This window comes from Bombus affinis, chromosome 3 (genome assembly GCF_024516045.1).
Source record: "Bombus affinis isolate iyBomAffi1 chromosome 3, iyBomAffi1.2, whole genome shotgun sequence".
Classification (NCBI taxonomy): Eukaryota; Metazoa; Arthropoda; class Insecta; order Hymenoptera; family Apidae; genus Bombus; species Bombus affinis.
In genome coordinates this window covers 8,936,444-8,951,419 of record NC_066346.1, presented here as the reverse complement: position 1 = coordinate 8,951,419, position 14,976 = coordinate 8,936,444, and the positions used below count along the sequence as shown (strand labels likewise).

Sequence of the window (14,976 nt, the reverse complement as noted above, 5' to 3'; positions counted from 1 at the left end):
CAAGGTACAGTCTCATTAAAAATTAATTGTTCATATTCAAATAATTACATATTTTCAATCGAGTATAGTCAAAGATATATATCGGAGCAAATGTAGGAATGATTTCTTCATAATCAAAATGTCACCTGGTTGTGACCTTGATGTGTCATTGCGCCACTTCTTCTTCGTGCATCAGCCTTTTGATTAACACTTTGAACAAACATACAAAGTAGTTTTATAAAATATGTATAAAATATAGTAAGTATGACCTATTTGAAGCCTTTAAGGCATACAAAGGTAATGTTCTTCACGTACATGTGTACTTACATGCAATAAAATATGAATAGATTTAACAGTATAAATTTTTGTATTCATCATAATAGACTGGGAATTTATATCTCGTAAGCATCTGTAATGTGTAAGTATACCTTTGACTGAATGGAAATTTTTCTTACATATAGCTAAACATGCAGAAATAATGAATTTAATTGGGAAGTGATAAAAGAATAAGTAAAGTTCCGAGGATGCATGTGATTGCATGAATTGACAGGATGTTTTTAACAAATAAAACATAGTTTTAGGACACGCGAAACTGATTTTGTATTTCATGGACTTTCTGTGTCCGAACCTCTCGAAGCTCTCTATCTTATGCAATGTTTCAAAGCAGTACGAAATTTTGTATGTACATACAAGAAGTATACGTTCTAAGTGGAATATACAATCATAGTCTTGATACATCAGAAACAAAATTTATAGGAGCTTTCTGAAAGTTGATTTATTATTACCATCAAACAAAGAGAAGCGTGAAAAATTAATGTCATTTCAAAGTTACATTTCATGCATTTTAAGACTATAATTCTTGACGTACAAAACAATATAAATTTGAGCTGCCTCTTTTCTCCACAATAATACATTCCAATTTTTTTTTCCTGCACGAAAAATGATATTTATGGAACACTAATAATTTTGCAACACTGGGATAATGAAGTCGTCGAGGTACGACGTGACTCTAGAGTAAATGCCCGGATAATCAGGTACGCCGCAGTTATGACCAGATGACACAACACCTATTTGATAGTAGGTGAATTGCTGTGGTATCATCAGTGGTCCTCCGCTGTCAGCCTGAAATGATCGTTAAATTTTTAATCATAGTTACTGAAATATTTCAATCGAATTGTATTGAAATTATACTTATATACAGTAATGATCCATTATTGATTTATGTATTGAAATATTCCAATTTATAATGTATATATTATATGTATTTCGAGTAAAACTAAGATTAGAAGGAAATCAGATTACATTCTATAATGATGTGTGAGAAATGGGTAGAAGCATTAAGTTGAGTTTATCTAGTATTTTTAATGTTTAAAAGCTCGATTTGACGTTGATTCGAATTGACGTGCCCTCAGATACCGTATAATTTATAGTAAATATCTAATTTAATTACTCCACAAGCATCCTTTCCACCCCGAGGGTCTCCGCCGGCGCATATTTCTTTATTGGTAATAGTTACGTCAAACTCCTCATAAGCTTTCTCGCATACGGCGTTGGTAACCACTGGCAGTTGTAGTTCCATTAATGCGTTAGTATATGGTTCATCTACAAAGAAAATGGAAGGATATTTAAGACTGAAACTATTAAATTTTATCATAGAATTGGTATCACTTACCAAATCTTAATGCTCCCCATCCAGCAATGAAGGGATTATAGCCCACGAAGTTTTTATTTCGAAGGGATTTCTCTATGGGGAGACAAATGGGATATATGTACTCTGAAAAATAAGAAAATAAATGAAAGTGAAGGAAACGAATGACGAAAAGTATGAGAAAGAATTGTACATGTTTTATGGTACAGTATACGTGTACAGTAAGAAATTTCAGCAATATCCAGTAGCATAAATATTAGAAATTCAACAATATTTGAAGACTTACCCGAAAATGGAACATCTTGCTTCAGTTTAAGAATAGCAATATCATTATTGTTCGACTCGGAAGAATAATCGGGATGTATTAGTTTAGAGTCGACTTCTATTTGAATAGGATGCGCTCCGTCGTCATCTCGTTTTAGATTTAAGTCCCCGATACGAACCACGTACAAATCATCGTCATCTGCACAATGTGCTGCGGTCAAAACATGCCTAGTCGATATTAGGGTACCTCCGCACAGCCATTGTGTTACCCAATGTGGGTTTGAGCAGTTACGGAAACCTACTGCAGCGATCCATGGCCAGGCACCTAAAATGCAATAGACATAGTTGTGGACATACATTATTTTTTCTCCCGTGATGAGTTTGAAACTATTGTTATCGATAACTACATACGTACAAATACTCTCAAAGAGAAATTTGATTAAGAGAGAAATTGAATTTTGACTTCAATGGAATGACACTTATTAGTTAATTCTATACAATTTCTACTTGAACTATACGGAACTCTAAAGTTCAAATATGTAATTTCTCTCCAACTTTTTGATAGCCATTCATATCATTACTCTTATGTCGATTTTTAATTTCAAGTAAAAACATACTCTTTCTAACATGAACTAAAAGGAAGAAATAATTCAAGTTAATAAGCAAAATTATTACGAATGAAATCGTAGTATTATTAATTAATTTAATTGAAACGTACTTTGATGTGCTGTTTAGTGCCTTTCCAGTTCGCCCTTCATAGTATATCGCTTATTATTAATTGGAAAGGAATAGATAAAACGTACCAAGCTTAGCTGGTCTACCACCAACCACCCTGGTATGCGTAACGTTGCTGAAACCACAGTGTGGTGGACGCAAGGGCACATTCGAGGTTGCTATAAAACATTTATAGAGGAAGAAGTTATTATATTTAGAGAATTGACAGTAGAGTGATGAATTAATTCCTCTTCGCTGGTTGATTCACGTTTATCCTGGTTATCACGTTTGCTTTGTACGTGAAGCGAGTACAAATATATACGTGGAATATTCGCGAAGTTAACAAAGCATTTTTCAGAAACAAAACCGAAGAAGAGGTGAATACTTAAGTGGAATTTTCACATTAACTTCGTGACCATTAACTTCGTGACCATTAGCTTCGTGACCATTTCGAATATAAAAAATCAAACGTGTACCTATCAATTTTACGTGATCACGCGTGACTTCGCTTTTTTCACTGATAATTACCAAACGCGTAAAATTTCGAAACTGCATGATGCAATTGAACCGCAATCTATAGTATGGAAAAAGACAACGTAAAGTGCAAACCTTTAGTGCGCCCCGCTTGAACCGATGCATGCAGGAGAACAATTAACGCCAAACATGCGAACAGTATCTTGAAGCCAGTCATTGACCTGAAATAAAAAAGTGACGAATTGAAAAGCCGCAAGACTGATAACGTTCAATGAATCTAATAACGGAAATTCGGATCACACTACGATATAATGTCCTGGAAGAAAGAGTAAAATACTGTGGCGAATGAGAAAGACACTGAAGTAATAAAAATAAAAGAGACTTAGTTCGTACGATAAATTGAATTTATATTAGAAAGGAAGCAGGATCCTGCGAAATAGCACACAGGAATAACAAATATTATCGACATAAGTTTCTGTGTAATCTCACTTTTGAGAATTATTTAGTTTAACACTAGAACAATCAAACTCGTCGCAATGACAAGCTTCAAAATTTTCATGTGTGCAAATCACAAAAGAGCACCATAGTACTTTTTGTAAAATTAACGTTGATTTTTGCGGTGTTAGTAAGATGTCTACAAGGAATTTAGAAAAAAGGTACAAATAGGAAAATGATCAACTTCAGATAACTTTTGATGGAAAAATATGGATTCTTGTAAATATTAAAACACATTTCTATACGTTCATAGGAAGATTTATAACAAAATTCTCTATATAAATTTGGATCTTATTATATATCAGTTCCACTTACCTCATCATTCCAGAGAAACGAAGATACACTTGTTCCAACTTTCGTCCAAGTACCTATTTATACCATCACTTTGTCATTTCACTTAGAATTATCTATTATATAGCGTATTTTATCGCACATTACCGATAGTGTTGCTACTAAAATTTACAAAACAGCAATAGCGTGGTAACAGAAATAAATACTTTTTGCGCGTACATTACATAAAGGTTACCTTTACGGTGAAAGCTGTTTGCTCGTGTTTGCATGTGCAACTTTAATTCATCCTAAAAGTCATTGATTTGTAGACACCGAATTATCAGAAATCAATCACGTAAATCTTCAGAACCTTCTACTTGTACGCTTGATGGCTAAATGAGAAATGCCACTCAACGATGCTCACTTTTACGAATATTCTGCAATGCTCCAACAGAGATACTTCACACTCGCGTTATCATACGTTCATAGTATGTGGTACCTCTCTGTATATAATATTTACGCACTCTAGAGAGAGATTGACACTTCGTTACTCTTTCTTCGGGAATCAACCTCATCTTTACCATATTCTTAGCACGGATTCTCCGTATTTTCCTACGAATGGAATTATTATTAAATAAATCTAATATATTTTCTGATATATTTCGTATTATTTTCTATTGTGTAATGGCACAGGGATCAAAGGACGTCGCTAGTCGAAAGCGACTCGTGTTGTTGTTTTGCCTCAAGACATTGACTTATCCTTGATGCATGAAACATAATGACAAATAAACTCTGGGCGAAACAATGTCGCCGCTACATGCAACCGTCGAATGAAGACGAATTTGAATTTTCCGACTCTCTCCCGACCAGCATAAGTAAACAGATGCGATCGCGAGCAACAGTATATAGCGAGTTCATATCGAGTATCTAACACCATCTAGAGTATCTTCGAGTATCTTACGAGCGTCTATCAAGTTACGCGACGAGCATTTACGAGTATTTATTCCGCGATTTTATTTTGCGATTTATACTTCGTACTAACGGCTAATGTCTACGTTTTTATATTATTTTATTGTCTTAATAACGAGTAATCTCGTCATTAATCCTCACGACCTACGTCCTCCTCACGCAAACATCTACAATTGCTTAGTCCGTGCCTTTCGGCTTTGTACAAGCTTTCGGTTTTACATCTCTTATGTCTATTTCTCTTCTTATATGTCTACTTCCCCTCTTTTCCACTCTATTCTATTGCACTGCCTTAATTATTCTATCTCTAAAAGCTGAAACTAGGAATTACAAATACACAACTAATGACGAAAAACTATTGCAACTTTGGGTTTTAGTCTCCTTACTGTGCATCCTTCCTGTAGTTTGTCCTTCTCTTCTCTATTATTGTTTTTAGTCCCGTTAAACCTACTCCAGTCTCATTTAGCGTTTTTCCTATGTCCTTTGGACCTCCCGTTATTTCATATTCTTCTATTACATGTCTTAGGTCTTCTTCTTTCCTTTTACATAGTTTGCATCTTTTTTCTCTCTCGTCTTTCCAGTAGTTCCTTTCTTTGATTTCGCTTCCACATCTGAATCTTGCCAGTATTCTTCTGTCTTTCCACTTCATCCTCCCACCAAGGTAACTTTTCTCTGGTTATATTTGTGTAGTGTATATTATATTTGGATTCCCTTAACCATTTCCCCCTCACCTCTGCTTCGCTCATTCTTCTATAGTTTGGTCTGCTGTCATCCTTTCTTGCTCCTGTCTTGCTTCTATCTGCGTCCCTCCCTTTCATACCTCTTCAAGTCCCTTCTTTCTCTTTCTTGCCATTTTCCCTTCATGGCCATTTCCCCAGCTTCTCCCTCTTGCCTTTATAAACTCCCTTACTAATTCCTTTTTTGATTCTAGGGCTTTCTCTTCATACCTTGCTGCTCTTTTTAATGCTTTTTCCTTTATTTTTATTATCTTGCATTCCTCTATCAATATGTAATTTGGTGTTGTCATATCTAAGCCTAATATCCATTTCGCATATCTTCGTTGTACGATATATATTCTATACATCTTCACTATAAATTTTACTCATGCTACATGAATTTAGGCTATTCATACTTTTCTATTCTCCTGCTTTCTGTATTTAATTTCTCCATCTTTGTGTCTTTTTGGAAAAACTACTTGAAAAAGTAAGAACGATTTCTTATCATTTTCTAATGCAAATAACTAAGTCCTTTTCAGCATGATTTATTACATTAAGATTATTTGTTAGATTTTAAAAAGATTAAGAATATATGTTTATATATCTGAGCTAATGTAGAGGTGATTCTTAAATATTCGTAAATGTCATCAGGCCACATTATTGCGCCTCTTCTTCTTTGCGCACCAGCCTTTTGATTAACACTTTAAACAAACATACAAAGTAGTTTTATAAAATATGTATAAAATTAAGTAAGTTTAACCGATTTTAAAACGTTCGAGAGGATACAAAAGTAACGTACATTACGTACATGTGTACTTACATGCAACAAAATACGATCAGATTTAGCAGTATAAACAGTTTTATTCATCACAATAGACTGAGAATCAAAGCGTCTTGTAACTATCTGTAATGTATAAATATACCTTTGGCCGAATAGAAATTTCTTTTACATATAGCTAAACATGCAGCAAGAGTGTACTTAATCGGAAAGTGATAAAAGAATAAGTAAAATTTCGAGGATTCATGTGATTTCAAGAATAGATGGGACATTTTCCTGGAATAAAAAATAGTTTTGAAAGACGCGAGGTTTATCTTGTATTTTATGTACCCTCTGTGTCCAATCTACCGGAAGTTCTCTATCGTATGAAATGTCTCAGAGTAGTCGAAAACTTTGTATGTACATACAAGAAGTACACGTTCTAAGTATAATATTTAATTATTCCTTTAATCTATCAGAAACACAATTTATATGAGCTTTCCGAAAGTTGATTTATTATTACCATCAAAAAAAGACAAGCAGAGAAAGAAATTTAATTAATGTTCCTTTATTATCTCTATATATCTAAATCGTACAAGTGTAGGATGTGTAAAAAATTAGTGTCGCTTTAAAGTTACATTTCGTGCATTTTAAGGCAATCATTCCTGACGTACAAAACAATGTAAGTTTCAACTGCTTATTATCTCCACAACAGAAAGTTACAACTTCCTTTTTCGTACACGAAAAATGATACTTATGCAACACTAATAATCGTTTTATTCCAACGCTGGGAGAATAAAGCTGTCGAGGTAGGGCGTGACCCTAGTGTAAACGCCAGGGTACATAGGTAAAGCGCAGTTATAACCAAAGGACACAATACCTATCTGATAGTAGGTAAATCGCCGTGGTATTGTCAGTGGCCCGCCGCTGTCACCCTGGAACGGGCGTTACATTTTTAATTTTAATGTTTAAAGCTTTTAATCAAAGTTGAAATATTTCATTCGAGTTATATTGAAATTATACTTTCATACAGTAATAATCTATCATTACTTTATGTATTGAAATATTTCAGTTTATGATGTATGTATTATATGTATTTTGAGTAAAACTAATACTGGAGGGAAATGAGATTAAATACCATAATGTTGCGTGAGAAGTGGGCCAAAATATTAAATTGTGTTTATCTTTTATTTTTAATGTTTAAGACGTCGACTTGATGTTGATTCGAATCGACGTGTCTTCAAACATGGTATAATTTGTAGTAAATCTGTAATTTAATTACCGTACAAGCATCCTTTCCACCCTGAGCATATCCGGCGCATATCATGCCATCAGTGATAGGTGCATTACGAAATTTGGAATATGCTGTCTTGCATTCGGCATTCCTAACCACTGGTACTTGTACTTCCATTAATACATCACTATATGGTCCGTCTACGAAGAAAATGAGAAAGACATTTAAGACTGGAACTGTTTAATTTTATTATAAAATTAGTATCACTTACCAAATTCTAATCTTCCCCATCCGGCAACGAAAGGATGGTAACCCTCGAAGTTGTTATTTCGAAGGGACTCTTCTAGGGGGAGACAAATGGGACGTATGTACTCTGAAAAATAAGGGAATATATGATTGTAAAGGAAACGGAAAAAGTATGAGAAAGAATTTTACATGTTTTATGATAAAAAAATTGAAAGAAATGATAGTTTAGTAATACTCCACAGCATAAATATTGGAACCTTAACAATATTTGACCACTTACCCGAAAATGGTACATCTCTCTCCAATTTAAGAATAGCGATATCATGGGAGTGTTGTCCGTCAATATAATTAGGATGAATTAGTTTAGATTCGAATCCCATTTGAATAGGATGCGCTCCGTCGTCATCTCGTTTCAGATTTAAGTCCCCGATTCGAACCACGTACAAACTATTGAGTATTGCACAATGTGCTGCGGTCAAAACATGCCTAGCCGATATCAGGGAACCTCCGCAATACCATTCCGGATCCTCCCATGGGTGTGTGTAATTATGAAAGCCTAATGCAACGATCCATGGCCAAGCACCTAAAACGCAATACTTATAGTTGCGAACATACATAATTTCCTCCCGCGTAAAAACTATTATTATCTATTCGATATTCGATCATATAGAAGACCATAAGTACATACCTACAAATGCTCTCCAATAGAGATTTGATAAAGAGAGAAATTAAATTTTAACTTTACTGGAATAAAAATTATTAAACAATTCTACATAATTTCTACTTGAACTGTACTGAACTATAAAGTTCAAACATGTAATATCTCCCCAGCAGTTTTTGATCTCTATCCATATTATTACTCCTATATCGATTTTTAATTCCAAGTAAAAAGATGCTCTTCCTAACATGACGTGAAAGAAAGAAGTAATTCAAGTTAATAAGTAAAGTTACTACCGATGAAATCCTAGTATTATTATTTAATTTAATTGAAGCGTATTTTGATGTGCTATTCAGTGTCTTTAAAGTTCATACTTCGTAACAAATCGCGTATTATTAATCGGAAAGGAAGAGATAAAACGTACCAAGCTTCGCTGGTTTACCACCAACCACTCTGGTATGCGTAGCGTTACTAAAACCACAGTATGGTGGTCGCAATGCCCTATACTTATACTTAGTTTCAAAAGAAATCAAAAGTCCCCTCTTTTGTTTGTTTGGATTGTTCGGACAACAATAGATCTGATCATTGTCATCGGATGGGCACTGTGATTGTCTAAAAAAGTCGGTGGCTGCATGGTCCTGTGTCTGTTGTATTTCTTGCAGAGGCTGACATCTTCTGAAGTGGAGGCACGTGCCTTCCTGATTGTCCGGTGTGATACATTCTGGATCAAACAATTTTAAAATAAAACATTTGTAGAGAACTGAAATTATTACATCTAAGAAATTGGCAATAGAGTTACGAATTAATTCGTTTTCTCCGGTTAGCTCCTTAATTAAAATTTTTAATAATAATGTATATATATTTTTTTTCAAATATTAACCATTACTCCTGATACTTCGTTCGCACCGTATACCGTCCGATTACACGCTTCTTCCATCATTAACAACATAGTTACACTGCAGGTACGTTATTCATTTTCATAACGTAAATATTTATTGTTATACTATAACATATAGTTATTAGCACGACGACAGCACGAATTTGCTACAATCAAACGCTTAAGTTACTATACATCAAGGATTGTTATCATCGATTGATTCTTTAGCAAATACAGCGAAGGATACGTATAAACTTCGTTGCGTAGTTTCCTGCGCAAGATACAGGTTACTTTTTTGATTCTCTATCAACTCGAAATTAGGAGTATTGGAGCGTGGTGCCCGAAAATACGAATATAGATAATTGTATATATGTACAATTCGCACACTAATCAACAATACGGTGGTAGTTGTAACATTGATAGAAAAATATCATAGTAAATTCGACACAATTTCATGGAAACGCATGTTAGTGTACCTATTATGTCTTATAAAACGTAAATCAGCATGTAACAGAGCGATCTTTATGAATTCGATTCGACTCGAAATGCGCAAATAAGTAGTATACATAATAGTTCTGGTAGATTTGAAATCAATTACTTTCTCTCATTGATGAATCATAAACGCGTAAAATTTCGAAATTACACGAAGATTCCATGACAAGATCGAACTAGAATCAGAAATGCATGGAAAAAGACGACTTAAAGTGCAAACCTTGAGCAGACACAGTATGAACTAATGGATCCAGCAATCTAATTAACACGAAACATGCGAACAATATATCGAAGCCTGTCATTATCCTGAAATAAAAAAAATGTTGAATTGAAAAGACGCAGAACGAACGAACAGTGAATCTAATAAAAGAAACTTGGATCACACTATGATTCAATATTTTGAAACAAAGAGCGAAAAAATGTGGCGAATTAGAAATACGGCAAGCTGATAATAACAAAAGCAACTCAATTCGCGTGATAAGTAGAATTTACATGAGAAACGTGGCACAATTTCGCGACATAGATCATAGGAATGACAAACATCATTGACATACGTTTCTGTGAAATTTCATTTTTGAAAATCGTTTAGTTTAACACTAGAACGATCAAACTCGTCGCAATGAAACTTTCATTTGTGCAAATCACCAAAGAGCACCATAACAGTTTTAATAAAATTAGCGTTGATTTTTTTTAGGTTGATATGGTTACAAGGAACATAGAAGAAAGATACAAATAGGAAAGTCATCAATTTCAGATAACTTTTGATGGAAAAATATGGATTCTTGTAAATACTAAAACACATTTCTATACGTTCATAGGATGGTTTATAACAAAATGCTCTATATAAATTCAATTCTTATTGTGCATTTCGCTCCTACTTACCTCACCACTCCTGAGATACGTAGTTAAACTTGTACCAACTTTCGTCGAAGTACCTATTTATACCATCACCTTGTCGTTTCACTTACAATTATCTATTATATTGCATGTTTTATTGCACATAACCGATAGTTGTGCTACTAAAATTTACAAAACAGCAATAGCGTGGTAACAGAAATAAGTACTTTTTGCGCGTAAATTACATAAAAGTTACCTTTACGGTGAAAGCTGTTTGCTCGTGTTTGCATGTGCAACTTTAATTCATCCTAAAAGTCATTGATTTGTAGACACTGAATTATCAGAAATCAATCACGTAAATCTTTAGAACCTTCTACTTGTACGCTTGATGGCTAACTGAGAAATGCCACTCAACGATGCTCACTTTTACGAATAATTTGCAATGCTCCAACAGTGATACTTTACACGGCGTTATCATACGTTGATAGTATGTGGTACCTCTCTGTATATAATATTTACGCACTCGAGAGGGAGATTGACACATCGTTAATCTTTCTTCAGGAATCAACCTCTTCTTTACCATATCCTTGCCACGGATGCTCCGTATTTTCCTACGAATGGAATTCCCTTCGTTGCCACATTCCCAGAATCGAGCAAACATTTTACGATGTTACTAATGAAAATATTCTAAGTTATGATTTACGTTTATCAGATTTTTTACGTCAGAGAAAATGCCTGTGTCGTTGTATAACTTAACACTTACCATTCCATAATCAGTCAAACGATCAGTGTTAAGAACGTATAAACCATGGTATTCTATGTTACTGTGAAGATACTTAGTTATATTATCTAACTGGATAAGAATATCACGAAATTCAGGTCCTTTTATTCCAATCACATGACCATGATAATGTGACATCAATCGCATGTCAACCTACATCAGAGATAAGACATCGAACCCCGAGCTTCGGACTCCTTTGGACACATCACCACCTTATCATCACAGCCTACACAGAAGCTACGACACAACTTAGTTTACATCGTACATCGATCCCCCGACCCTCGGATACTTTTCCACGTCATAACATACACCGAGCTCCTCAACATCCTCGAACCAAAACGCATATAAGCCGAGACTTCGGCCAGCTCGGGCCGTTTTTTTTTCTAGTTCCTGTTCTTGTGCACCCCCTTTCTTCGGTTCAGTGTCATTCTATTTTTATAAGTGCTAAATTTATAATAAAGTTCAATAAAAGAAAATTAATAGTTGGGTTACGACTCAGCCTTCTTTTCTCTTACAATCCAAGTGTCAATTTTACGTAGCAATAATCTAGCTCTTCAATGTATAATATTCCAGAATTTAGATTCTCTAATTATGATTAGACCGTGGATGTTTATATAAATTCGCAGCTTTATTTAACGCTATTATATAAATACAATTATGGAAATTGAACTTAAATAGAAATTTCTTTCATTCAAGACAATTAAGTATCACAACTCATTTATTACGTTAATCCTTAAGAATATAACAAAAACTTTACTTTCAATATTTTCTATCGAAAATATCGAAAATAAATGTATTTACACATTACTATATGCAATCTGTGTATTTCTACACTTTTAAATTTACTATAAATGTACAGTCTATAACTCATCATAATGGGTTTTGTTTAAATTACGTTTGTAGCATACGTCACTTGTCAACAGAGGGCCTTCGATGTCAACATAGGGCTTCCGATGTTAATTGCTTTTCTCACTAGTGGTCACATTGACTGTTTGTTTCAATAAATATAACTTCTAACACAAGTGTTCCTATTCCAGTGTCTAAGGTATATAGGTCTGCTAGGTAAGCCTTACTGAAGAGTCCAACTAGCAGATCTCGGACGAAACACTGCTGCTCCTTTCTACTCCTTTCCCTTCATTTATCCATTGTAAATCAAGGCTGGAGTATGTCGCGATGGAGGATGAATTGAAGAATGAGTGCTGTAATGAACTGCTGTTGGAACTTGTAAATTTACTTGTTATGTTCTTGCAGCATCTCTTCTTCTCTTTACATTCTCAAGTCCCATGGGCGGTACTGGAGAGAGAGCAAAGACTGACTTTGATTTGTGCCAAAGTTTTAGATTTAAATCACTTGGTGCTAATCTAGTCACGAGCTTCCTCTAGTTTAAGACCCTTAGTATTAAGTGGTATGCCGCTCTCCTGGGAAACATCGCAGAGAGGATGTGGGAGAATCGCCCGGCCTTGGATACAGCTGCGCAAGAGGGAGGACCTTCGTTTCTCAATGTTCCTACCATATATATACAATTCCTCCCTCTTCCTGTCTTCCATTGTGTCTAAGGCATGAGCCTGCTAGGTAAACCTTACTGATGAGTCCACTAGCAGGCTCTGGACGAAACACACTTTTTTTTTTCTTTTTCTCCATCTTCTTTCATATATTCGTGATAATTGTAGCTGCTGCATGTAGATGTCGTCGTGCTTCTTGGTGGGGTACCGCTGTATTTTCTTCTTATTTAGATGTCGTGGAAGAAATGTCGGACGTCGGAAAAATACGGGGCGCCGGGATTTGAACCCGGGTCCCGAACGTTTGTACCCCAAGGCGCTAACCACTGCGCTGCCGTCGTCCGACACTAGTTCGCGTCGAGTGGTGGCGTCTAGTGCCGCCACAGAAATGACTACAATGTATGATGTATAATATAATGAATTCAAATTGTCTAAAAAATATTACAAGTTTATAAAGATTTTTCTATAAAATGTTTTAAAAAGAAGCTGATGCTATTATATAGCATTTTCAAGCATTTACGAATATTGATGTAATTATTAGGTCTCAGTTGAAGCCAAAGGACGGAACATAGAAGTATTTAACACTTAAGCTTTCGAACTAAATTGAAATTCCAAGTCTTTTTAATTTTCATACAGAAATTTATTCTTTTTCTGAATTAAAATTCTAACTGAAATACTAACTAAATTAAAAATTTTGATTTTAATGAAAATATCACAATTCAATCAAATAAAATTTCAATCACAATATAAAATGTATAAAATTTAAATTAAACTGTAATGTCGACCGTCTAATTTTCATACTGGTAAAAGGATATACATGTCGGGTTGGCGTTAAGATTACGGTTAGGATTAGGGGCGTGAAACGAATTCTCACTTGAATTAGACGTTGTTGTTATGCAATAGAGAAGATATTTACTAGTACAAATATGATTATTAGTACAAGTGTGGATATTGCAGAATTGACAAGTAACCGCGGTGATTAGACACAACGACTCACGTTTTCGGCTGTGTATTAATTAATTTATTTATTTATGTAGTATCTTAATGGGTCTTAGAGGAAAGGACAAGTAATGATGTTTTGATTTAATTAATAATATTCGAAGCAACGAAATAATTACAATGCTGTCGTACGTCTTATTTTCAGACGCGGCTTTCGACTTCCCGATTCACACTCTTCGGCTTCTACACTCGCTCGCTCTCGCTTCTCAATTCACACTCTGCACACCTTTTGCATCCGTTCTCTCCGGCTTCTCAACTAATACTGACTTTAACGTCTCTTTTGTCTTTTCCCGTCGTTCGAGACACGTGTCCCGAAACGCGCGTGGCCAGGGTCACGCGGGTGTCACGTAAAATAAGGAAGAAATTTAAAGGAAAGAAAAAAAACTTTATTTTTTCCTCGTTTATACACTTCTGAACTCTAGCCGTGGCCGTTCGAGACTGAGGCTCTTACAATATCTTCTTACTTTCGATGACATCTGTTTCTTCTTTTGTTTTTCATCCTTCATCATCCCCACTACCCTGTAGGCGTACGTGACTGTTGCTACGCTTCTAGAACATTCGGTGGAAGGACCGTTAGGACATAGATGAACCCTCAGGTACTCCGGCAATATACATTGTCGCCAAGGTCGCCATGTGTAATGTTCAAGTATCGGCTGTCTGGAGAATGTTTAGAAGTGGTCGCCTAAGGTGACGTCAGGGCAAAAGAGTTTGGGGTTACACTCCCCCCTCCTTAGAATGAACTTAGTCCTCGAAGTTCCTTTTCCTCTTTAAGATAGATGGGTGAAATTTTGTCTTGGGTGTTTCCAGGTCGAAGGTTACTTGTGAATCGTTGCTGGTGCTGGGCACAGGTAGAATCGGGGTGAATATGTTGATAGGTGCCGGGTTGATTGGCATCGGAGCGCTGGCTGGTGGATTGTTATTTGTCGTGTTTCGCTTGATTTTACAACAGAATAAATGAAAACACAATTTCGGCATTCCTATTTTGTTGAGAAAGTATAAGCATATGAGAGCAATGGATAAATATCCTATAATTTGTAATATAGATATTCCCCGTGATTCAACTTGATCGA

At 35.2% G+C, this 14,976-nt stretch overlaps 2 protein-coding genes across 5 annotated transcripts; both read right to left on the bottom strand.

The window, feature by feature from the left end:
• Positions 1-712: 712 nt before the first annotated feature.
• On the bottom strand, positions 713-11,759 carry LOC126914604 (venom protease-like). Of its 4 annotated transcripts, XM_050718747.1 has the most exons (10): positions 11,391-11,759; positions 11,126-11,300; positions 4,101-4,343; positions 3,890-3,942; positions 3,215-3,300; positions 2,695-2,784; positions 1,914-2,216; positions 1,652-1,753; positions 1,430-1,581; positions 713-1,101 (listed from the first exon to the last, which is right to left on the bottom strand). In XM_050718747.1, exons 4-10 carry the CDS (start codon positions 3,895-3,897, stop codon positions 937-939), a joined length of 906 nt encoding a protein of 301 aa, XP_050574704.1. In that variant the 5' UTR covers positions 3,898-3,942; positions 4,101-4,343; positions 11,126-11,300; positions 11,391-11,759; the 3' UTR covers positions 713-936. The 4 variants fall into 4 exon arrangements, with proteins under 4 accessions (XP_050574704.1, XP_050574705.1, XP_050574706.1 ...); XM_050718748.1 differs by lacking the exons at positions 11,126-11,300; positions 11,391-11,759 and adding an exon at positions 10,998-11,086 and having other exon boundaries at positions 4,101-4,214; XM_050718749.1 differs by lacking the exons at positions 4,101-4,343; positions 11,126-11,300; positions 11,391-11,759 and adding an exon at positions 10,884-11,047.
• On the bottom strand, positions 6,836-10,752 carry LOC126914590 (venom protease-like). Its single transcript, XM_050718719.1, has 7 exons — positions 10,673-10,752; positions 10,011-10,096; positions 8,846-9,142; positions 8,044-8,346; positions 7,789-7,890; positions 7,566-7,717; positions 6,836-7,218 (listed from the first exon to the last, which is right to left on the bottom strand). Exons 2-7 carry the CDS (start codon positions 10,090-10,092, stop codon positions 7,060-7,062), a joined length of 1,095 nt encoding a protein of 364 aa, XP_050574676.1. The 5' UTR covers positions 10,093-10,096; positions 10,673-10,752; the 3' UTR covers positions 6,836-7,059.
• Positions 11,760-14,976: the final 3,217 nt, after the last annotated feature.